Below are 25,063 nucleotides of genomic sequence, written 5' to 3' on the forward strand. Positions count from 1 at the left end.
AAATTCAAATTGGTGAGAGCACTTTGTGACATTTACAAAGTGTAGAGAGTTTCTCTTTACTGGGTATTTGAGAAGGACAGTTGAGTGGGGTGTACAAGGGGTTAAGGGCTTGGGTTTGGGATATTAAACTTGAGCGGTTCAGGCTTGTACCATTGTACTCAATATTTCTCAATAGTAAAGAAGGAGACCGGATCATGCCCCGTGAACGTAGGCATATTGCCGAACCACGTAAACTATTTGTGTATGTGTGTGATTGGTGTGTGTTCTCGTGTGTTTTTTTTCCAAATTTGTCTTTCGCATAAAGGGCTGGTGAGAAATTGATAACCAATTAATTATCAATTTTCCCAACAATTGGTATCAGAGCTTGGTTGCGGATTTCTACTCGTTAAGAAGAAATGCAGTCCTTGAAGTTTGGGATTGAAAGGTTCGACGGAAGAATGAACTTTGGCTTGTGGCAAATACAAGTCAAGGACATCCAATCTGGGCTACACAAAACATTGAGAGGAGCAGGCTCGGCAGATTGCTCCAAAAACGCTAATAGTGTTTCTCTCACTGCAGTGAGAGATGATTATGATGATGTTCTTTGATAATGGCATGTACATCCTCTGGCATGACCGCTAAAAATGTCAGGATAATGGATGTGTTCTATTAGCGGGTCCACATTTGCATACGAGACATTGGTTTGATTTTTTGATGTTGGGTATGTGGTGGAAAAGGGTGTCGATGGCTGATGAACTTCCGGGGGAACCAAACATGGAAGTTGCACCATATTTTTCAGCAGGATTTTTTCGACATGTGCCGAAAATGAAAATTCTTGGAATGGTTTAATTCTAAGTGCATGTGCTCTTTATGGTGGAGCATGATAATTCTTGTGGAATTATTACTGTTGGTGTAGACAGTGTTTTGTACGACATCCCAGGGCGTGGGGATGGGCATCGGTCAAGATGCGGACTTGAGGTCTCAAGTGGAGGTTGCCAAATTTTCGCCAAGGTGGAGATTGTTGATAATGGCTCAAATTGTCAATAAGTGTGAAGATAATTGCTGGAAAAGATCAATATTCAAGTTAGTGGGCTCAAGTCATATTTATCTATAAGAGGATAAGGTTAGTTTTAAAAAGAGTCCAAGAACAACTTGAAATTTGATTTTTTGGAGAAAACGTGTGTGGATAAACATGTGGGTTGCAATGCTTATCTTCATCATGAAAAAGACTTTGTATTCATGATGGTTTCGTTTTCCCAGTAGCAATTGGATTAAAATTGTTCTCCTATTTTTGTGATTAGCCATTATAAAAGGACATGCAGTCCTTGGTTAAGAGGGGATCCGAAAATTCAAATTGGTGAGAGCACTTTGTGACATTTACAAAGTGTAGAGAGTTTCTCTTTACTGGGTATTTGAGAAGGACAGTTGAGTGGGGTGTACAAGGGGTTAAGGGCTTGGGTTTGGGATATTAAACTTGAGCGGTTCAGGCTTGTACCATTGTACTCAATATTTCTCAATAGTAAAGAAGGAGACCGGATCATGCCCCGTGAACGTAGGCATATTGCCGAACCACGTAAACTATTTGTGTATGTGTGTGATTGGTGTGTGTTCTCGTGTGTTTTTTTTCCAAATTTGTCTTTCGCATAAAGGGCTGGTGAGAAATTGATAACCAATTAATTATCAATTTTCCCAACATGTTGCGATTGTTTTTAATGCACACAACGATGGAGATCAAGACAGACTGTAAAGGCACCCGAGGTTGGGGTCTTGTTCTGTTGAGTGTTGCCCCTCTTTGGGTCCTATCTTCTGGTTTCCGTATTATTCTTACACTTGTCGAATTTCAATCAGGGCCGTCTGTCCTGGTCGGTCCCGTTTATTTTATGGGCCCCCTCTCCAAAATCACAAAAATACTATGTGCACGTGGCCCATGAAAAATGATAAAGAGCATTATCACTAATCCATGTGCAGGCACAGAAAACCTTACCCAGATCCCAGCGCTTACCTATTTTGATTCATGTAGAAGATTTGGCTTTGTATTTTATTGCATTAATATCTTTCTAAATAAGTGTCTGATTTCATCTCTTTCCTTTTTATTTTCATTCCTTATAAAACAATCGGTGTGAACCACGTCTTATAAAGAGAATGTTATTAATTCGAATCATTTTTTTTCTTTCTCTTGTGTAGACATGTCAAAAATAAATTAATATGGTACTTAGAAAAAAAAAAAAAAAAAAAAATTAGCATGTCACTTCCTCATGAGTAATTTTATAAATATCACTTTAAAAATAAAGTGATTTTTAAAATTATTATTTAATTAAAATTCAATAGTAATTAATTATAAGCTCAATAATAATTTTAAAATTCACGTAATTTTTTTTTAGTGATAAAAGAAAGACATTAACATTAGTCTACTTATTCCATTTAATTTGAGAAAAAAGAAAGGAAAAGAGAGATATATTAATTTAACTATACTCTTAGCAAGAGATCCCCAAGTTGTTGGTAGGCCCAATACCAAAGCGGAGTATGGCCCGTATGGGGCCTTGGCCATATTATATAACAGCTAAAACAACTTGGTTGCATTGATCTACTCAAAGAACATGGTGCTTGATGACATATAAAGACTATTTGAGTTGGTTGAAATAAATTTAGAAAAATTACATTCATTGAAATATTGAATACCCTGTAAAATATGGTCACGGATTCATTTGGAAACATGGGAATATGGAAACATATATTATTTAAAGCACTTGTCCAACACAAACTCTGCCACCCAAATGGATGGATCGTGGAGAATTTGAATGATGTAACTCATATTTTGTTCCTTTCGGTGGAACAATTGCACTAATGTCTATATTATTATTATTATTATTATTACTGATGTGAATGCAATATCACTCGTACCTAACTCTACCTACAAACGTTTTCGTATTTGACCAAAATTCACAAGAAAAAAAACTCCTTGGCCCTAAGTGGATGCAAAAGCCTGTTGCAGCTTCAATTGTCCAGTAATCAATCATTGCACTCTTCTTCGCCACCACCATCTCCTGCTAAAAGTCTCTGCCCAAATTTCATAAATCTAAAGCAATAATTACATCTTCTCTAATTTCCTTCTTTCTTTACCATTCACGAATGAAGTCCCGTCATCAGCATTTAAAGTTCACAATAAATCCAAATCTCACTCCATGATTCATATGATGTGCTCCTGCTTATATATTATTCTCTCTTGTAACCTTAGCTTTTGTGTTATCTTCTTCTTTCCTTTCTTATTTTCTCGTTACAAAACTTGTCTTCTCTAGATTTTAACAGCAATTCCATTCTAAAAAGACGTGCTGATTTCGAAAAGTATATATATTTTTCAATTGTAAGTAAACAATTGGGCTGCAGGAATATACGGTACAAGCTAGGCCAAAAAGAAAAAAAAAAAAAAAAAAAAAAGAAAAAGAGGTGACTTGGCTCCCAACCACAAGGTGGCTAAACTGCTTATTCGCCATTTGAAGGTTGTTTGGCCACTCCTTATGGCAGGTCTAACCCCAACTGACAACAAAAATAAAATTGAGGGGTGGTTTTGGCCAAATTAGGAGTGGTCAAACACTTCCAAAGGCATGAGGTAGTTCAATTACCCTCAAACGGGTAATAAGAGGTAGTCAAACTATTCCCATTTTTTTTGTTCTCTTTTATTTTTTAAATAATATTAATAACTCATATAGGACAAGTGTCGCGTTTTGAAAGGCATTGAGATGGATCCCATTAATTTTATGGACAGAACATGAATGAAAGTACCATCTACGTTTACCGAATGTATATAAGTAATGAGAAATACTGCACATCTCAAATTTATTTCCCAAAAGTTGGCTCCCAAATGATGTGTCACAATCTCATGAGTTTGTGACACGCTTCTCAAAATAATAAATCTCATGAGATGGTGATACATCATTTGAAAATCAAATTTTGAAAAACAAATTTAAAATGTGTAACACTCCTCATAAGTAACACCGGTGATAGTTTTTGAAATTGAAGGGCCCATAGAATAATGAGCTTGCCTACAAGTACCTCAAAGGCATTTAAGTTTTAACAATAGTTTTTTAAAGTGATGAGTTTCATGTGTCTTAGTTGTTACTTTTTATAAATGTGTAATATTAAAAATTATATTTTAAATTTTTTACCTTACAATGCTAATATGACAATTTTAACTAACTATTAAATTATTATTATATAGCATTACATTTACAAATTTTTGTCAAATATTGAATAGCCTGTTGACTCGTGTCATAAGAAGCAAACGCGAATGGCTGAGATGCGTCAACGTAACGGTGTCTGAGTATCATCAAGCGTTAAGACATGACCATCACGTTGTTAAATTTTTTATTTTTATTTTTTTAAAAAAAAAGAGTCACAACCACGTCTCTTCTCGTAACCTCTCGGCCAACTAACCAACCGGTCATCACTCTCTTGTCTGATTGTCTGAATATCTAAATCCCAAAGTGAAAGTCGGAGCACAAACGCCAATAACACACTCTCGATTTCTTCGACCTTCTTTCTCTCGCTTCTACTGTCATGGATCCCCCGCTCATCGACCTAGACGACGACGTCTTGTGTACTACTAATTCTTCTTCCCCTCTCAACCCGTCTCCGCCGCCGCCGCCAACATACGTCGACCGGTATTTCCACTCATCCTCCTCGGACAACGAGGAAGACGACGAAACCCTATACGACTCCGTGTCTTCCAAGTCCATTGAATCCACCTCCAAGCGCCTTGACTACATGCTCCAATTCCTCGACCGCAAGCTCTCCAACGACGCCTCCAGCCCCCAAAACGAGCGCTCTTCTCTCCCCGAATTCGTCGCCAAGGGCGGTGGTACTGGGATCTTCAAGCTCCCCGTCCGCTCCGCCGTCCACCCGGGTCGTCCGCCCTGCCTGGAGCTCCGTCCCCACCCTCTTAGAGAATCCCAGATTGCCTGCTTCTTGAGAACCATTACGGCCACGGACTCCCAGTTGTGGGCCGCGAGCGAGAACGGGGTTAGGGTCTGGGACTTCAAGGACTTGTACGAGCCCGGAATTGGAGACCTCAAGACTGGGGATGAGTATACAGCGCCGTTTCGGGAGTCGGCGTCGACTTCGCCTGCCATGTGTTTGGTTGGGGATGAGGCGAGCGGAGTGGTGTGGAGTGGGCACCGGGATGGGAGGATCAGGGGCTGGAAGATGACGATGCTGGACCAGAACGGTGACCGGAGGAGGCGTTTTAAGGAGGGCCTGTCTTGGCAGGCTCATCGGGGGCCGGTCCTTTCGTTGGCCATCACGTCTTGTGGTATGTCTGTGCTCTGTTTGATTAATAGCCCGAGTGAATGTGCTTTTATTATAATTTATAAGAAATGAAATGATTGTATTGGAAATTTTAAATAGGGTAAGAACAGTAACAACTGTGGTGCAAGTGATTAATTTTTTTTTTTTTTTGACAAGTGTGGTGCAAGTGATTAATGTTCGCGCACAACCTACTGAAATAGTTTTAGATTTAACATATTAGAAGGAATTGGATAGTATGCGCCTTTCTTAATGCTAGATTAGAGATCGTTGTGCTTTCTGCTTCCCTCACTTTGTTTTTGTTTCGTCCAGGTGACATGTGGTCGGGTTTAGAAGGCGGTATTATTAAAATATGGCCATGGGAAGCAATTGAAAAAGCTCTTTCTCTAACAAATGAAGAAAGGCACATGGCCTCTCTGATGGTGGAGAGGTCATACATTGACCTGCGGAGCCAACTCAATGTAAACGGTTTCAGTAACATATTCACATCAGATGTTAAGTACTTGTTATCTGATAATTCTAGAGCAAAAGTGTGGAGTGCTGGTTATCAGTCGTTTGCCCTGTGGTATGTTTTAACTTTTAGCATTGTTCCTTTGTTTCAACCTCAATATAGCCCTTGTTTGCTTTTGGGTGTTTTAAATCATCTTTTTTTGTTTTTTATCATTGCCAAAAAAAATAAGAGGAAACTGTTTATTGTGGGTTTACCGTAATTGAGTTTGATAAATTGGTTCACTGACTAACATGCTGGATTAAAAATCTACCATCACCATATGATTTCATCTATTAACTTTGGCCACTGTTGGGTTAATTCATAGCACACATGATGTACACTTATAGAGGCAATGATGGTCAGCTGAGATGGAAGAGCATTGATTACTGTCAATATGCCACTTAGCTATTAGCCCTTTACGTCAGTGTGGTGCGCACTCATTTTGTGATGCCATATGTGCATAAAATGAAGGGGATACATGAATGACTAAAGATGATGCTCCCTATGTATCTTTTTATAATTTGTATTTCATGCATTGCATTGGTTCATCTCTTTGAATTTGTTCAAATTTTATAGGTTTATGGATATAACTTATTCTAGGAGTTGTAATTTCACAGGAATGCTCGCACAAGGGAGTTGTTAAAAGTGTTCAATACAGACGGTCAGATTGAGAACCGAGTAGAATTTTCATCAGCACAAGATTTTTCAGTTGAATATATCTCTAGTTCTAAAAAAGAAAAGATGCAGAGTTCCTTTGGTTTCTTTCAGCGCTCACGCAATGCTATAATGGGAGCAGCAGATGCTGTACGCCGAGTTGCAGCAAAGGGGGCCTTTGGAGATGACAATCGGAGAACTGATGCACTGGTGTTGGCTATAGATGGAATCATTTGGACTGGGTGTACAAGTGGTTTACTTGTGCAGTGGGATGGCAATGGCAATCGTATACAAGAGTTTCAGTACCATTCTTTTGCTGTTCAATGTTTTTGTACATATGGGCCGCGAATATGGGTTGGTTATGCAAGTGGAACCGTCCAAGTACTGGACCTCAGTGGTACTCTGCTTGGAGGCTGGGTAGCTCACAGCAGTCCGGTGATAGAAATGACTATTGGAGCTGGTTATATTTTCACCTTGGCTAATCATGGTGGTATACGTGGATGGAACATCACATCTCCGGGACCTCTTGACAGCCCATTGTGTTCAGAATTGGCTGGCAAAGAATTTTTATACACAAGGATAGAAAATGTAAAGATATTGACTGGTACTTGGAATGTTGGACAGGGAAGAGCATCTCATGACTCCCTTATGTCCTGGCTAAGTTTTGTGGGCTCAGATGTTGGGATTGTTGTTGTTGGGTTGCAAGAAGTTGAAATGGGTGCTGGTGTTCTTGCAATGTCTGCAGCTAAAGAGACTGTAAGTATTTATTTTTTTCTCTTGCCAAGTAAGTTGAAAAAAGTGCAACTTGAACAGATTGCATATAGTCTACTCTTTTAACCTTAGGTCACATTGTGCGATATGGATTTGTTGTTAGAAAATATAGACTCTTAAACTCCATACTGTGTCAAAAGTTATCTTGAAACGCTCGTCAAATGTAGATTTTATAATGTTGGAGTATGGATACTTACAACTCAAGAAGCTTGGGTCAAGAATAAATGAATTTGCCAGGATAAAAGCAATACAGCTTTAATAGCTGATAAATAAGACAGCGTTTTGGCTATTTAGATATCATTAGAGAAGTTTTAGATTGCGTACCTATTTGGTTTGGGTTGGGAATGGGCGGGGAATGTTGTTACACACTAGAGATAGTGAGAGAAGATCCAATTTCATGCTTTGTTCAGAGGCATTATAAAGTGGAATTTGGACACGATTGTGTTACGATACCTTTTTTTTAAAAAAAAAAAAAGAAAAAAAAAAGAGTAATACAGATTTGTGTTGCTATTCTTTGATAAAGACATCATGTTATGTTGTTATGGCAGACAACTTCTTTTTTCTTTTTCTTTTTTTCAAATTATGCTAATTTAAGGACCTTTAGATTAGTTTTCTTTGATTGGTTTTTTTTTTTTTTTTTTTTTGGCGGCAAGGAATATTTCTTAAAAGTAAATGAAACATACACGACAAAGTGGGTGGCATCTACCCTGTTCAAAAGAAAAGGGCAGAAATAGAAAGAATGATTTATCTCCCTTGTTATCCAGGAAAATTATTCTTATTTTGAACAAAATGAATGGGTTATTGCATTAAATTTTTCTGTGAACTCTTCTTCATTTTTCCTTTTTGTACTATTTTGTGATCTTTGATGAACCTTTCAGTTGGTTCTTATCACCTCTTATTAACCTTTTCCCCCATCAACTGTAGGTTGGACTTGAAGGGAGTTCTGTCGGGCTGTGGTGGTTGGATATGATAGGCAAAACCCTGGATGAAGGATCAACATTTGAACGCGTTGGTTCTAGGCAGCTGGCAGGCTTGCTCATCGCTGTCTGGTGAGTATATGTCTTAGGAAGGCCTTAATTGAGTTCTGATGGAATTTTAGAAATTCAAAAATTAAGCTCTTTTCACATTTTATGGGGGGTTTTCATGTCTGATTTCAATGGTTTCATTTTGTTAAAAAATAATATTTGAAACGAGTTGATCGTGTTGTGTTCTTCATGTTAAATGAGGCTATCTTTTTTTCTTTACACTTGGTAATGATTAGGCCAATTCTGGTTAGCCTTGCCTCCTCTCTGGTGGGCCTGCTTATCTGCGTCCTGAAATTCAATATAAAACAATGGCCTAATTAAATTTCTATGTGCTGTTGAGCTTCTATGTAATGTATGTATATAGTTTGTCTTTCTGTTTCTTTTCTTAGGTGTCTACTTCTTTCTCTTTAATCTTATTTAAGGCCCTTGTCCTCGTTGACTTTCTCATTTATGATTGTTGAAGTGTTGTATTTTAGGGTTAGAAACAATCTTAAAGCTCATGTCGGTGATGTAGATGCTGCAGCAGTTCCATGTGGCTTTGGGCGTGCAATTGGTAATAAGGTATCCCTCTCCTAGTCTGTTCTAGTGATTTTTACTTTGTAATACCTAGTAAATGAGTATGTTTCACTTTACTGTCATTTATGTCAGTAAAGCTCCCTATCCCACCCTTGTCACCACCCAAAAGAGGGCGAGGGAAAAAAACAAAGAAAAAATAAAGTCCCCTCAATCCTGATGATGCTAATACTTGAAAGAAATAGAAAAATAAAAATTTAAGATAACTGTAATATTTTTGACTTGGGATGACATCTGTTATCTTTAGCTTGGTGCTGTACCTATCATGTGGTCAAATTTTATTTATGGGATGAGCCGATGAGGAAATTAATGAAAGATCGGTTTTGAATTCTAGTTAATTACATTCTATGCTTTTTTTTGTTTCAAAAGTTGTGTTATCGTTTTAATAAACAGACTTCTTTTATCTGCTATTGAAAATGATGGAAGTGTTGCTAATTGGGTTCTGATATGAAGTGTCAGATAGCGATTCCTGCATCATTTCAACTGTTCTCTAGATTGCATGTGTCTACCTTTTATGCATAGACGTGTAAATGCAAAAACTAGATTCTTTAGTTCATCTGAAACCAGTTTCTTGTTCTTAATAACACGTCATTATTGACTATATATTATTGTTGGTTTTTCTGATGATTGATGTTAACATTGTCTGACTAGGGAGCTGTTGGTTTGAGGCTACGAGTGTATGACCGGATAATGTGCTTTGTTAACTGTCACTTCGCAGCACATTTAGAAGCAGTTAATCGGCGCAATGCAGATTTTGGTCATGTATATCAGACTATGACATTCAGCCGACCAACTCATCTTTTCAATGCTGCGGCTGGTACGGTGCTGTACCTGTTCTTGTTTTGCTCAGTTGCCTTCTCAATGTATTTAGTTTGGCTTGTTTATAGATCTGGCTTGCCATTGGTCCTTTCTGTTGCAGTTGGTTCTTCTTCTGCTGTTCAAATGCTTCGTGGCACAAATGTACGTAATTATATTGATTGCTAAAGCCACCATTTTAATCATTAGATTACTTCTTGTACAATTTTTTTTTTTTTTCCATTTTGTGTGATAAAGCATGATGTGTGTACAGGCTATTGGTGCGCAAACTGCTGAAGGGATGCCTGAGTTATCTGAGGCTGACTTGGTCATATTTCTTGGTGATTTCAATTATCGGCTTGATGGTGTCTCTTATGACGAAGCAAGGGACTTTATTTCTCAGAGATGCTTTGATTGGCTTAGAGAAAGGGATCAGCTCCGGGCGGAAATGAAATCTGGTAATGTCTTCCAAGGGATGAGTGAAGCAGTTATTACATTTCCACCCACATACAAGTTTGAAAGGCACCAAGCCGGTTTAGCAGGTTGGTTTTACTAGAACATGTATGCTTTTTTAGATTTAACTGTATTGGCCAGGGACCCAGGACCTTAAAAAGAGAGAGAGAAAAAGACTTCATTGCTTTATTGGTTTGGACTTGCATGCAGATTGAACGGGTTGGACTTATTTGGTAATAATTGAGTTGTTTATGACTCCAATAAGCAATTGTCCTACTTACAAAAGCTTTTTTTAACTACTTGCCTAAAATATTAGCCACTCTTAGAAACTTGGCTCCCGACATTTTTTTTTCTTCTAAAATGGTTAGTAGCTCCTGACCTGAAAGGGAAAAGATTTTTGAAGTGATTGGCATATGGAGTTGATTTCTTAGGTTATATTTCTATAAGGCTTTCTCAAAAGCTTCTGAAATCGTGTGTAAACTGTCTGTAGGGTATGATTCTGGTGAAAAGAAGCGCATTCCTGCCTGGTGTGACAGAATTTTATACCGTGATAGCCGCTCAGCTTTGGTATCTGAGTGCAGCTTAGAGTGTCCTGTAGTCTCTTCAATATTAAGGTAAGTTTTCCTAGCATGATTGCTTTCAGCACATTTATAGGGAGCAAATCACACCCACATATATTTTGTATATGATGTCTCAAATAATTTAACGGAATCTATATATTATTGTCAACTAGCCAAAAATATTCTTATGCAACCAACAAATATTTAATAGAAAACATTCTTTATAAATACTTGGCCAAAAATAAAAGATTATGCAACCCAATTTGTATATTTGTAAATATTATTAAAGAATTATAGAATAATATTTTAAGCAAACATTTGTTCTTCATAAATACTCAGCCAAAAATAAAAGATTATTCAACCCAATTTGTGTATTCATAAATAATATCAAAAAAAAAAAAAAAATTAACCTTAATATTCTTTATAAAAATTTTAATAGAAAATGTTCTTCATAAATACTCAACCAAAAATAAAAGATTTTGTTACCTAATTCATGTATCTGTAATATTAAAAAATAATAGAAAAAGAGACATTTGTCGCAATTTTAGCCAATTCTCTTTAAGGATTCAGCTAATATATATATGATACCATTTTAGATTTTTAGATGGCATTTTCCCTAGTATGTCATTCTTGTCATAATTCATTTTGGATGGCAGCAAAATCTTTTAGGACACAAATTTCCTCAAAACTGGTTTGGAGGAAAGTTCCTTCAACCTAACAAGTGACAAGTTTGGTCAACCTAATTCATGTATCTGTAGTATAAAAAATAATAGAAAAAAAGGGACTTGTCTCAATTTTAGCCAATTCTCTTTAAGGATTTGGCTAATATCAATTTTAGCCAATTCTCTTTAAGGATTTGGCTAATATATATATATATGATTCCATTTTAGATTTTTAGATGGCATTTTCCCTAATATGTCATTCTTGTCATAATTCATTTTGGATGGCAACTAAATCTTTTATAGGTCCATAAAATGCATAGGAGGGGAATGTGATCCAATAGTCTGACAAAAATAACCCTTTTGATTTTATATAAAGCTGTAAGGAGTGTTGACTATTATATCTGGTGCATTTTGATCTCTGCACTTGTTCTCGTTCAATCTTCCTCTCTTTGTATATGTATGCATCTTTCCACAAGTATAATTATATTAATACATCAGCTCGTTTCTTTATTCTTTTCCTTAGAAAAATAAAATAAAAATTGCTACTTAACCTCTCCTGTTCAATAGGTATGAGGCTTGCATGGATGTGACGGACAGTGATCATAAGCCTGTCCGCTGCATATTTAATGTTGATATTGCTCGAGTTGATGAGTCAATAAGGAGGCAAGAGCTTGGCGAGATTCTTGGATCAAATGAGAAAATTAAATATATGCTTGAAGAACTATGCAAAATCCCAGAAACTATTGTCAGTACAAACAACATAATCCTTCAAAACCAGGACATGTCTATTTTGCGTATTGCAAATAGGTGTGGGAAAAATGAGGCTTTATTTGAAATAATTTGTGAAGGTCAGTCTTCTATTAAGGAGGGTGGAGAAGCAGCAGATCATTGTCCAAGAGGTTCTTTTGGCTTTCCACGATGGCTCGAGGTGATTTCTTTTTCCTTGAATAAAAATTTCTACTGCCTTGAGCAGTTGAAACATGCTTCTTCCCGATGTTTCAATTTATGTCAGAAAAACATGGAACTTGAGAAACTTAAGATGTTCTGCTGGATCTAGATTCAAAATTGGGCTTATTTATTAATCTTGCATTTGACCCAGGTAACTCCACTAGCTGGCATAATCAGACCCAATAATATTGCAGAGGTATCAGTCCATCACGATGAATTCCAAACTCTGGAAGAGTTTGTTGATGGTGTTCCACAAAACTTTTGGTGTGAAGACAACAGAGACAAGGAAGTTATATTGGTGGTTAAGGTGCGGGGCTGCAAAACGACTGAGACGAGAAATCACCGTGTTCGTGTGCGACATTGCTTTACAGCCAAGACAAAAGGGATTGAGCCTGCACCCAACAGCTCGCAGCAAATCCAAGGAACCGTTCTTCAGCGGTCTGATAATCAACGCTTCAGCAGTTCTTATGATGTGGTTGATCACTTACGCAATTTGCATAGTCCTTAAAGTAGAAGATAAATAACATGCATTGGTCAATGGAAAAGACACAGACATTGGGTGATCCATCCAATTGGCTTAAGGGATCCTCCTGTGTCAAAATCGTCTAGTCATACAAATATACAATCATCTTGATGTAAATACTTGAGGTGCCTGGTTGCCTTTTCAATCTTTCATTCTTTTTTCCAGTTTATTTGTGTCCATAGCATTTTTATTCAGTTCACCTGGTGCCAATTTTTTTTCAACTGTCATCAGTTTGATATGTAAGGTCTCGGTGCAAGTTGTAATCTCTTGGACTGATTTTCTGGTTTAAAGTGCACAGAAAAAGCAAATACTTCAAGCAGAGGGAGGGGCGTGCATTTTTATTTGGCCCGTTCTGTTTATTTAGTGCGTGAAAAAATATGAGCAGTATTCATTTTTGGACAAGGATCTTCAGCAATTTTCTGTCCAAATTACTAGCAATTTGGTTAGCATGTCTAAGAGAGTCTAGATAAGACCTATTTGCCCAAGTAGTCGGAGTCCGACAATCTAAAATTTATTTAAACATGTGAGTCTTGTTGAAAGCAAACAAGCATCCAATTACAGAAGGATTTAAAAAATAAACACTTGAAAGACCATTAAATGTCCTGTTCATATAAATACTTTTACAACATTACATATCAGTCCATTAGTATGCCCTCCAAAGAAAAAACATAAATAACCTTCAAGGGCATCAGAGCTGAATGCCAAATAATAAAGAGAATAGCGTTTTGATCCAAGTTGACCTCCCATGACTTGAAAGACTTGGGAGATGGATGTAGTCGAATACCAAATGGAAAGACAGAAGCATATGCTAAAAACTCCAAGATATATAGTATAGCTGCAGCCACTTCTGATTTTGATGTAATTATACTGAAATCAGACGTATATCCTCCTATAATGTCATTTGTTACAATCTCCTATATATGCGGATTTCTCTACATCTTATCCAAGCAGTGATTAAATTATATAAAAAGTATATTCCAATGATAAATATATTCGTGAAATTGCCAAAAAGAGAAAAGGGTTACCAATTAATGGTATGGGCCCTAACCCTAAGGATATTTTGGAATGAATATGCTTATAAGTATAGTGGCCTAGTTAGGGGCTAAATGTAGGTTTCACATCCTATCAACAAATATACTATGCATATACATTAAAAAATAAATAAATAAAGATAGATATTTTAATATGTTCTATTGGTAGAGCTCCTTTCCCATCAAGGCAGCGCCTTGAATTTCCAAAAGTGGCCTCCTTAGACTTAAAAAATGGTGTTTGTATCCCACAAATACAGCTTATGAATATTCCACTTACTCTCTTGTCGCACATTTGGACACCTAAAGAAAAAAACTTCAAAACATGTTATGATGAAGGAAATTAAGTTTGAGATGAACTTTTTGATAGGTCAAAGTGGGTTGGAGCACTCGGTCACTCTCCAAATGAGACAGAAAAGACGACAGAGGAATCTTGCAGGCTTGCTCACTTAATAGCACACCAGAGGTGGGAAACACCCTTGGGTCCACCTTTGCTCGTCTTAAACCATACAATATCATCATCTTCACTCCAAAACAGGGAAGCAAGCTGATTGGCTTTCCCACTATATTTAATAATAAGATGCTCATGAAGTATCATCCCGGTCCAACCCTCATCAAACACTGCAAAGAAACCTCATGGAGGAGCAAATTCTATGAATTTGGTTGGAAGTTCCCAAGTAGAAAAAAAAAAATCTATATATATATGTGGTCCTTTTTTGGCATCTGTCCAGCTGTATCATGCATATTAATTCTTGTTTGTGCTTCATATTAGGTAGTTCACAGTACTGCAATGATTAAATCAACAACTTTAATTGTCTCAATTTTTCATATGATCAATTACATGTTCAATTTCTCATTTGTCCACTTATATATGGTGTACTTATTGGCAGCAATTTATATCCGCATGTCGAAGTATAGATATAAAATTATATTAGTCAACTCTTACACGACTCACTTAATTAACTGAGTAAGACCTTTCAACCATAACTTGCAAATTTCATATTACGTTCATGACTCGTGTTAAAAATTGTCAATCCTAAATGTTACACATCAAGTTTGGGTCGTGTCGAGACATAGTATTAGACTATATAAGTTAACAAAAAACTCAACCTATTTTATTCAATGGGTCAGATGATCTCTCAACCCAAATCTCTTAATTTCATGTTGGATTCGCAGTTGGCAACCTTAGGACCTAGGTAAACCCATAGTAAAATTAACTAAATGCAGTGGCTCTTCAGATTTATTTATTTTCGAATTTCACCAATGTTATGCACCCTGAATTTTTCTTGATCAATTGATGGTTGCTCCCGGTACAATTTGGTATATATGATCTAGGCCTACCTAGGATGTACAAACTCATTGAGTTGGCACCAAAACCTGTCAATTGCTTGCTTGATCTGGAAGTTTCATTTATGATTTAGATCCTGGACAAACATCCTTTATCTTATCTGATTTTAATCCAGGACAAATCCAGATTAAATATTTTTCTCTCTCCCCCTGATCTCTCATAATATTTGCACGGTCTTGATTAAAAAAGCCATTTTGGTTATCGATCGATGCCGGAATGGATATAAGTAATTAAGCTTTCAGCTGCGGAAGAATGATACGTATAGCATTTCTCCGAATTTCAAATAAAAATTATAAAAAGTTACTACATAGATAGAAAAGTGGAAAGAATAATGACCATCAACTGTGAGAAAGAGAAGGATCTTTTCCAAATGGTGCCCTAACTGGATCGGAGCACCTGATGTTGTGTTTCACGTTTGCTTTGCCTGCATGAATCATGTACATAAACCTAAGTTAGAATCCAATTTCCATCACACATAATTTATATTATCATAGATCCACCATATATAGATCGTTATATATATATATAGCATGCCAATTTTTTTAGAACTGAGGAGATTAATATATAAGAAGATAAAAGCAAGCATGTAGGTGTAGCTGATGAAGGGTGTCTGAATTGTTACATAATTTATAGCATGGTTGCTTGAATGCTGGATCATCGGATGAAGCTGGAGGATCCTGGCCGAATATCATCTCGCAGCTCATGTCCTCAAAATCTGCAAATTGGAAGGACTGGCTACTTCATTTTGATTCTGATCAAATTAAGTTGCTAGCTGTTTAATATATATATATATATATATATATATATATATATATATAGTACTCATGATCAAAGATGGTCAAAGGTATATATATATGCTTCTCAACAATTGATTGGCACGTAGAAACGTGACGAGTTAAATGTTCTTGAGTGCTTTCGATCAGTGGGTGATTTCGATCGATGATTGTGGTGAATTAATAGGACATATATAAATCATAATTGAGGTTATAGAAGGATAATTGGTTTCATGGGAAATATATATAGCACTAATGATGAGTTTTTTGATTCACGATTAGGAATCTGATCATGAGCAAAAACATGTAATTCGTTTGTTATATTAATCTATGTGCTACAAATTCTCACCCAGCTTAATTGGATGGGTCTCCTTGCATTTTGTTTGCACCCTGGGTGGCTTCTACATGGGGCCCTCCATTGACTGAGCATGGCCTCCACTTTTTTAGTGCAGCTACTATTACAGTTCCAAGTGGAATTCTTTCCTTTTTCTTCATCTTAATTTGGTTTAGCAATTGCAATTTTACTTTAAGAGGAAATATAAGATATTTTTTAATTTGCTGCAGATGGCAATTAGTACTTTTCCATCTAATTAATTTCGATATATATTAACTAATAAATATTAATGCAGATGGGAAGCAAGCCGCATGATCTGAAATAAGTAGGTAGAAGCTGGTAGATGCGGATTCTTACTAGGGACCATGTTGAGTGGCATTCCTAGTGAATCCTTGACAAAGATTTGGGATGGCATCTTACAGAGATTAGTGCAAAGTCCCACACAATTGCTCTCCTCCAAAAACCTGCAATTAAAAAAAAAAAAAAAAAAAAACATTATTAATTAGAGGAATATATACAGGGGTGATTTTGATATTAAAAACGAATTGGCCGGAATGGTGATATGATGATGGTGAAAGAGAAGAATACTGATCTGGGGGCCGGGGTGGCTGTGGCACAATCATTGGAGCATATACATTTATTGTTTTACATGGAAGTGTCTTAGGTTGGTGAAGTGCATGGGGGACGTCACAGTTCTTGGTTCAAAATATTTATTATAGTTCAAATACAAGGGTGAAGCTAAAGTTACCTGCATTTTTTTATGTGGACTACATTCATTTCTCTTCTTCCGTTGAGCTCCGATTCCCTCACCTTGTTTTGTACGTGAAAATTTATAAGCCGACTTCGGTTAGATTTGATGAACAATTTTGCATATATACATGCATATATAAGCATCTTAATTATTTGCAGATCATAGCTCTGCATGCATATATATATAATATATGAGTGGACATATATATATGTATATATATTTGAGTCCCAAACAGATGAAATTAATACTAGCTAACACTTTTAAAGCAATGCAAAGGCAACATTTTACAACAACAGACTGCTGTTTTTCATGATGGTGATGAATCACCCCTATATAATATATATACCTCAAACTAATTGCCACTTGCTATATGCATGTATAATTTGTGCCCTAAAGTGAGGGCAGGAGCGAATGTGACTGTGGAATGCAATATATGGTGGAATAAGAGGGGCTAATCGATCTGTCAATGTCTTCGGCCGGCCAGTCCAAGTCGACTCCTCGTCTATTCTAATTTCTATGCATTAACGTTCCTATTTAATTATGTCATGAAAATATCCGATTCAACAGTACTACTGTTAGTGTTGGAAATGCATGTCTATATATATGTGTGCGCGCGCGCGCTGTGTTTAAGGATGTTCAATTTACTGTAGTTTTATGCTTTCCCTATAAATTTATTAATTAAGCAATCGGCTATCAAAGTAATTTCACAAATAATTAAAGTACAACTCTATCCTTATATACCTCGCATGGTCCGACTAACCAAGCAAAAAACACAGTGGTGAAGACGGCAAAATATTCCCTTGCCAATTTAGATTGCGGTAGCACTGTCTTTATCTGCATGCCCTCGGTCACCAAAACATCAACAATTAATTAATCAGTAATTAAAAAAGAAAAAGGAAAAAAAGCACCATTATTTACAATCCAAGAAATGACTTATATATGTACGTGTGAAAGACACGGGTGGGGCTGGGTTCTTTCAAGCCTACACTTGTTGAAAACTCAGTATTACTATCAAACAATGATATATTAATTAATACAAGGCATGCAGTTCTGGCTGTCGTTTTAGCTTTCCTGAGTTTTCTCTAGTCGTCGTGAAGAAAAATATGAAGCTAGCTAGCTAGAGTTGCACGCACGAATGAGAACAATTATATATATATGTGTGTGTGTGTGTGTGTGTGTGTGTGTGTGTGTGAAAGAAATTAATGGAGGAAGTAAATGGACTTGCCAAAGAGAGGATTGGCCTTGGGAAGGCAATCTGGAGGGCTTGAATGACGATATCACGTTGTTGAATCGGATTAAAGTTGTGCGATGCTGTTTTAGCTGCCTCCACCAAGCTCTCATACCCACTCTTGCTGTTCCTCAATCCTGCATGTCAACTTTCATAATTTCTTTCTCCAGCTCCATAATGAATATATAGTAATGAAGAAGATGTATAAGTTTATATATATAAATATAGAAACCTGATGCTGCTTGAACACTCTGCGATAGATGGTTAATGGCAATTTTATCGAACCAGTTATCGTTATAGATCACGCTAGTCGTCGTCTTTGTTGCTTCTTGGGTTATGGTTTCCGTTGGGCTTGTGAGCACGGCAAGAGTAGGCGGGGAGCGTACCGGCGGCTTACAGGTGTAGCTCCGGTGAGCCAAAGATGAGAAAGGGCTGCTGGTATGCAGAACAAACTTTGCATCCATTTGTTTAGTTTTTGTAAGAGAGAGAGAGAGAGAGAGAGAGAAAGGAAGCCTGTGTCGATGAGTAGTGTTAATGGTATATATATATATATATATATATATATATATGAATAATAATGGAAGTTATTGTTAGAGGAAATTAATAAGAACAAATAGTGCATGTAGAGAATTTAGCGAAAGGCCCATCTTAAAGATCCTCTTAGTTTGGAGTACGTCTTGCACACATCATCCCTGAAAAATATATATATATATTAGTTTAGTGGGGAGCATTTTACAAGGTTGGTGGCTAACTGCCTCATCATGTAGTTAATACTTAAATAAATCTATACCATTTTCATATTCACTGCCTCCAACATGCACTAGTGTTGAACACTAAAGTTAGGCAAGAGTAATGCTATATAACACAATATATATGTTCAAAAAGATGCATTAAATGGATTTATTTTTTTCATTCTTTTTGCCAAGGAATTGACATAAATGTTTTTCAAACTAAAATGGAGATTCTATAAAATTGTCACATCATGTGAGAAAGCACTTACTTTTATAATAATTTTACTAAAAAATCATGTATTTCTCACGTGCTTAATTAAGAACACATGACAATTTTATAGTTGTAAGAAAATTTTATGTCCCCAAGAAATACATAGATAGGTCAAGCTCCTCCATGGACAGAATTATTAGTAAATTTCTTTGAATACTTGACCATTAATTTCATTATTTAAATTGAGCACAAATATTCTTCTTTTTCTAGTTTAATTTGCACTTACTATAATAACATATAGTTCCATAGGAAACAGTTAAAATAAATAAACATTGTGATAGGTCTATGTATATATATGTATTGGTGTAGTTGATATATATCAAATATGTGAGAGGACTTTTGGTATCTCTATGATCTTCACTCAAAAAGATAAACATATATAATATGACTTTCACACCATGATATGTATTTTTGCCGACCTATCGAGAGTGCATCAATAAGTCCAATTTGTTTCGCCCTCGGGACCTCAATCAAGAGCGATAAGGATATGGGCATATACCCACACTAAATTACACGAATGTGTGATTATTTATCTTCATTTCAAACTAGGAATTTTCTTTTCCGAACTTAGTTTACCACTGTGTTTCCATATCTTTTTTCTCTCTTTTTTTGGCCAACTACTTGTAGAAAGGGGAGATAAGGATAAGATTTTAGCTAATAAAGTAAGTGACCGCAGCCCGTGTGAATTTCAGATTGTGGGTGACATCCTAAACAGAAGTGACCATCCCTAAACACCCATTTAATTAAGCTCACCACCTGACCTGAGGCTGAAAGCACCCATATTACCTCGTTTAATTTCTTTATAGAAAGAGCAAAAAAAAAAAAAAAAAAAAACAACAGAAACCAGAAACAAATTTAAGGAAAGAGAACAAAACGGAAAATAGAGCAAAAAGCAGAGAATGGGCTGGAGATAATGTGACTTACATATTAAGAGGAAAATTGATTTCAGCCTCCACTGGCCACGCACATGTCATCCCCAAAAGCTTCACATCCCAAGGATTTCTGAAATGACGAGCCCAAGCACGAATAAAGCTACGGTGAGTTTGGAAAATCCTACCTCCTATCTGCACACGTGCGTCTATCCACAATGTAAGCTTGTCTCTTTGAGCGTGTGTGGGTGTGTGTGAGAGACACAGAGAGCCACGCAAGTGAAGTTCCAAGTTCATTACAATTAAACAGATTAATTGACCAAAGAGAAAACCATTCACGTAGAAGGTCATATCAAAACATATATCTAAGATTATATAATTTATTTAATTAAATGAAAATTCATCAATTTTAATATACTAATTTTATTTTATGTTCAAGTCAAGTTTACCAATTGTATAAAAAATTATCAGTCTTGAAAATTAAATATTAAATATTAACTATTTAGTGGTTAATATCTATTCAACTATTTATTTTCTTTAAATATTATTTTTTATTGAAAAGAAAGAAAAAAAAATGAGAGAGGGAAGGGAGAGAGAAAAAAGAGAATAAAAAGTTACATATAAAAAATTATATGTTGATGTTTACTATAACAAAATTTTAATTTTGGAGCAATTGTTGAAGACTAAAAATGGTTGATAATAATTAGGGTTAAATACCTAATACCTCTTGGAGTTTAGAAACTTTATTTTTACCTCCTGGGATTTCATTTTTATTACAAGACCCTCCTAGAGTTTTGATAAATGACCAACTTAATTCATCCGTTAGTTGACCATTAAGACTGACATGTGGACCAATCAGATATTGACACATGACATCAATTTAATTTTTTTTTAAAATAATGTATTTAAAAAAAAAAGGAAAAAATTTGAGATGACTTGCCACGTGTCAATATCTGATTGGTCCACATGTCAGTCTTAACAGTCAACTAACGGATGGACTAAATTAGTCTTTTATCAAAACCCTAGAAGGGTCTTGTGATAAAAATGAAACCCAAGGGATAAAAATAAAGTTCCTAAACCCCAGAGAGATATGAGGTATTTAACTCTAATAATTAAATATAACTATTATTATCAAGTACACTTTAGATCATCTACTAATTAAAAACATCAAACTCTACTATCTTAATCTACTATTTCATATTACATAATATCAAGTTATTCAAGCATGTCAAAAATTACAAACCGTTAAAAAAAAAAAAAAAAAAAAGACCGAAAACGTTTTGATTGCCACATTTGCCCTCCTTTCTCTGTAAAAATGCGAGTACAAGACTACTTTTTGGGTTGGAATGACAGAAATATACCAAGCAGCATAACATCAACTACCTCATCACCGATCAAACAAATGAAACATCCTGAACTCATCATATTAGTTGCAGAAACCACATTACAGAACCATAGATATTAGTTAAAGATGGCTAAGAGACCATATTAAAAACAATTCAACAAACAACAGCACTCCTACCTTAAACAAAGATACCAGTTTAAAGAAGATGAACACAAAAGATCACCCTTATATACTAACCTACCTAGCTGATCTGAACAGACTTGTACGAGGAAATAAAGTCTACAGTCTACACTACCAAATAAGGAAATGAGTCACAAGTCACGTTGTCCTACAGTTAACAGCCTTTGAGAAATCAGGTACAAACTGCCTAATCTTTGGAGGTTTTGTTGATAAGGGACTTGTGAATGTGAGGGATGACTCCACCTCCAGCAATGGTTCCCTTGATCAGTGTGTCAAGCTCCTCATCTCCCCTAATAGCAAGCTGCAGATGCCTGGGTGTGATTCTCTTCACCTTCAAATCTTTGCTTGCATTTCCAGCCAGCTCAAGCACCTCTGCTGTCAGATACTCGAGAATTGAAGCCAAGTAAACAGCAGCAGTGGCCCCAACTCGTCCATTCGCAGATATCCTTGCTTTCAGGTGCCGATGAATTCGTCCCACAGGAAACTACACAACCCCCATGCACAAGCATATCACAAGCACCGCGAACAAAATCAGAATCATAACCAGTCAGAAAAAAAAATATATATTTTATATATATATAATAAAATAAAATTTGAAGTCCCGATACAAATGTTGCAAAATAATTTGCGTTTCATTCGTTCTGGAAAATTCTTTGTGCAGTAAACACCAAATCAAAATGCAAGAACCACAAAAAATATACTAATGCCTGGTCCCAACCAATTCTAGACGCCTTTCATTGGAGTTAACAAGAAGTACAAATTAGGGCTAACAACCTTTTACACAACTTGCTAATCCGATATAAATTCAATATATAATTAACAAATTAAAGTTAAAAAATCTAACCTATTTAATAAAATAATTAAATGAATCGAATTATGATTGACTTATATTATCATATACCCATACCTCAACAACCCCAACACGCAATATTTGAAACAACTCACAAGCACAACATAAACTAACAAAATTAACATGGTAATATTGAAGAGTCTAGCCCATTTAATTAAAGAAGTTGAATGATAATTAACTTATATAATCTTATACTTATATCTCAACACAATCTAAACATGACCAAACACAAATTGTCACCCAATTACGCGATTTTAAGCTAAACAGATTTTAAAGCAGACCATAGCACTTTCTAAAATAAAACTAAATCCATCTCCTTGCCAAAAACGTCTTTCCCCAGTGTGCATAACTATCCCTCTTAAGAGCAAATACGTCGTCTCCATTTGATTCAAAATTAATTGTTACTTGTTTTATATCGTGAAAAAATCTCCCTGAAATAGCATAAAAAGAGAACACACGCCACTCACTCGTGTGTAAATAATGAAAAAGGCACAAATGGCCTAACAAGTTTCTTAGATTTAGTGAGAACAATAACAAGAAATCAGAATTGTTACTGAGAAATATGCCAAAAAATAAAAGGGGAAGGCAAGTGGAGGTTGGGGGTTACCTGGATACCGGCACGAGATGACTTGGAGACGGGCGTCTTCTTGTTCTTGTCCTTGTCCTTGTCCTTGTTAGCCGCCGTGGTCTTCGCCGCCAATAGCCCCTTCCCTCCTTTTCCCGCCATTTCTCACCTATCATTTGTTTTTCATTTTCAAATTTCAGAATAATAACACACCAAATGACCAGAAGACAAACAAAAAATCCGTTAAAATTATTTAGAACAAAACTAGATCTGGTTTGACTTGTGGGTATAACAGATCTGGTTCATTTATCCCTACTAGGGAAATTCAAAACGAAAAGGAGATCGTCTGTCGGTGATTTTCGGGCTTTGGTGAGAGTTTTGTCACCATGTAACCCAACTGAAGCCTGAGAAACCCATCAATTGCAACGCAAAACTCCGATCTAAGACTCTAATAACAGAAGCTTCGATCATAAAACCCACTCACACAAAATCTTCAAAATACTAATTGAGAAAAAATTAAGAGAAACCGAATCTGAAAATTACCCACAAGTGCCAGGAAGCCCCATCAAACAAACAAATCTGACAAGGAGAGAGAGAGGTACCTGAGACGCGCGGAGTGTTAGAGAGCGAAGAGGAAGGAGGGCCTACAGAGAAAGAAAAATGAAAAGAGGTGGGAAAGCTTTGGGGGGGTTTTATTTGTATTTATTAAAGAGGGTATACAAGATTGGAATTTCGATTTTGATTTGAATGAGGTCAGACCAAAGGCGGTTTCTTTTGGGTGGGAAACCACATTTTCGGATTTCAAAATTTTCCCACCCCCGACATTTTTACCGTTTTTTTCCTTTCCTTTTTCTTCAGCCTTCAACGCCAAGTGTTTGTTATATATTATATTATAGCATCTACCAACTAGAAACTACGGCCAATGCTCTTCTTAAACGTGGGGGAATATGGGCTTGTTAAATGTGTTTCTGGAAGATATATATTTTTTTTTTTTTTGGTATGAAAAGAATATTTTAATTGGGTATTTAAGTTTTCAATTTCAACAATAAGGTAATTTAGGTTCTTAAGCTTTCTTTTGAAATCATAAGTCTTTCTATTATCCTTCATCTATTTGTCATCTTTTCTTTTTTTTACAGAACAAAAAGACAAAAATAATCTTTTTCTTTTTTTTAATAAAACAAAACACTCCTTAAAAAAAGAAACAAGTGATAACCAATGGTCAAGCCACCCCTTTGACCGAATAGAGATGGCCAAACCACATATAGCCATGGGCTGGAAGAATAGATGCGTATTAAATGATGCAAAGCATAGAGCCAAAAAATGGGGTCGTCGTTACTTGGGGCCTCGATGTTTTAGAGGGTGAGAGTCGAGAGAGACAAGGAAAAAAAATATATAGATGGACCACAAGATCCGTGATACCGAAGGGAAGAAAAAAGGTAAGCAATGGGCAGCCCATGGAAAACATAATGGGCTTCTTTGTCTAAATATTGTGAATCCTCTGCATAAGACAAGAAACTTCTTTGTCTAAAATAGTGACCAAGCTTGTTAAACATGGATGGTGGAGACAGTTTCATCATCACCCTACCAATTTTCAATAATTTCTCATTCAACATTCTTTTGGAGAGTTGATGAGAAAATCCATAAAGTCCACATATTCTGTGACGTATTTGGGATGATTATTTCGACTTGATTGTTCATATGTAATCAGATTTAACTTCGGTCAAGGCATTCTTAAGGGGTAGCTCAATTGGCTGGTAATCACACATCTTATGTGAACATGTCAAAAAAACAAAACAAAAAAAAAAATCGGCCAAGGCCCTATGAAAGTTATTATTAATATCGTTAACCTTGATTTTTTTTTTTCCCAACCGTTTCTAAAGTTAATTTTGTGGAAACCTAGAACATTGTTTTCTTTTTTTTTTAAGATGTCGACACAAGAAGGAGATGAGAATTCGAACTAATGACCTTCGCTTTATAAAATGTAATTCTCAGCCGATTAAGCTATCCCTTTGAGATAATCCAGAACATAATTGATATAAACAGATAAAATATAACTTTT

General features: G+C 36.1%; 3 protein-coding genes across 6 annotated transcripts; 1 reads left to right on the top strand and 2 right to left on the bottom strand.

The window, feature by feature from the left end:
- Positions 1–4,391: 4,391 nt before the first annotated feature.
- LOC132165438 (type II inositol polyphosphate 5-phosphatase 15) lies at positions 4,392–13,041 on the top strand. 2 transcript variants are annotated; one of them, XM_059576007.1, is made up of 11 exons: positions 4,392–5,284; positions 5,590–5,842; positions 6,385–7,177; positions 8,117–8,241; positions 8,694–8,778; positions 9,442–9,607; positions 9,710–9,750; positions 9,860–10,127; positions 10,529–10,652; positions 11,828–12,188; positions 12,360–13,041. In XM_059576007.1, the coding sequence occupies exons 1-11, from the start codon at positions 4,534–4,536 to the stop codon at positions 12,714–12,716; spliced, it is 3,324 nt and encodes a 1,107-aa protein (XP_059431990.1). In that variant the 5' UTR covers positions 4,392–4,533; the 3' UTR covers positions 12,717–13,041. The 2 variants fall into 2 exon arrangements, with proteins under 2 accessions (XP_059431990.1, XP_059431989.1); XM_059576006.1 differs by having other exon boundaries at positions 9,442–9,750.
- A 2,308-nt stretch (positions 13,042–15,349) lies between these two features.
- LOC132166506 (beta-carotene isomerase D27, chloroplastic) lies at positions 15,350–20,301 on the bottom strand. Of its 3 annotated transcripts, none has more exons than XM_059577331.1 (8): positions 20,120–20,301; positions 18,426–18,885; positions 18,191–18,330; positions 17,707–17,799; positions 16,963–17,024; positions 16,635–16,678; positions 15,730–15,822; positions 15,350–15,531 (listed from the first exon to the last, which is right to left on the bottom strand). In XM_059577331.1, the coding sequence occupies exons 2-8, from the start codon at positions 18,655–18,657 to the stop codon at positions 15,446–15,448; spliced, it is 750 nt and encodes a 249-aa protein (XP_059433314.1). In that variant the 5' UTR covers positions 18,658–18,885; positions 20,120–20,301; the 3' UTR covers positions 15,350–15,445. The 3 variants fall into 3 exon arrangements, with proteins under 3 accessions (XP_059433314.1, XP_059433313.1, XP_059433315.1); XM_059577330.1 differs by having other exon boundaries at positions 16,572–16,678; positions 20,120–20,300; XM_059577332.1 differs by lacking the exon at positions 15,350–15,531 and having other exon boundaries at positions 15,757–15,838; positions 16,572–16,678.
- Positions 20,302–21,460: 1,159 nt separating this feature from the next.
- On the bottom strand, positions 21,461–23,774 carry LOC132165590 (histone H2A variant 1). Its single transcript, XM_059576218.1, has 3 exons — positions 23,607–23,774; positions 23,047–23,173; positions 21,461–22,073 (listed from the first exon to the last, which is right to left on the bottom strand). Exons 2-3 carry the CDS (start codon positions 23,164–23,166, stop codon positions 21,777–21,779), a joined length of 417 nt encoding a protein of 138 aa, XP_059432201.1. The 5' UTR covers positions 23,167–23,173; positions 23,607–23,774; the 3' UTR covers positions 21,461–21,776.
- Between the last annotated feature and the right edge of the window lie 1,289 nt (positions 23,775–25,063).

This window comes from Corylus avellana, chromosome ca11 (genome assembly GCF_901000735.1).
Source record: "Corylus avellana chromosome ca11, CavTom2PMs-1.0".
In the NCBI taxonomy this organism is placed as follows: Eukaryota; Viridiplantae; Streptophyta; class Magnoliopsida; order Fagales; family Betulaceae; genus Corylus; species Corylus avellana.

What these genes read in the sequence shown, in the direction of transcription:
- LOC132165438 (XM_059576006.1), top strand. Translation starts at nt 4,534, where the DNA reads ATGGATCCCCCGCTCATCGACCTAGACGACGACGTCTTGTGTACTACT. An exon ending in GTAGTCTCTTCAATATTAAG is followed by an intron (nt 10,653 to 11,827) that starts GTAAGTTTTCCT and finishes CCTGTTCAATAG; the next exon opens with GTATGAGGCTTGCATGGATG. An exon ending in GCTTTCCACGATGGCTCGAG is followed by an intron (nt 12,189 to 12,359) that starts GTGATTTCTTTT and finishes CATTTGACCCAG; the next exon opens with GTAACTCCACTAGCTGGCAT.
- LOC132166506 (XM_059577330.1), bottom strand. Translation starts at nt 18,657, where the DNA reads ATGGATGCAAAGTTTGTTCTGCATACCAGCAGCCCTTTCTCATCTTTG. An exon ending in GCCACTCAACATGGTCCCTA is followed by an intron (nt 15,823 to 16,571) that starts GTAAGAATCCGC and finishes TCCAATTTGCAG; the next exon opens with ATTTTGAGGACATGAGCTGC. An exon ending in GCAACCATGCTATAAATTAT is followed by an intron (nt 15,532 to 15,729) that starts GTAACAATTCAG and finishes TGATTCATGCAG; the next exon opens with GCAAAGCAAACGTGAAACAC.
- LOC132165590 (XM_059576218.1), bottom strand. Translation starts at nt 23,166, where the DNA reads ATGGCGGGAAAAGGAGGGAAGGGGCTATTGGCGGCGAAGACCACGGCG. An exon ending in CATCTCGTGCCGGTATCCAG is followed by an intron (nt 22,074 to 23,046) that starts GTAACCCCCAAC and finishes GGGGTTGTGTAG; the next exon opens with TTTCCTGTGGGACGAATTCA.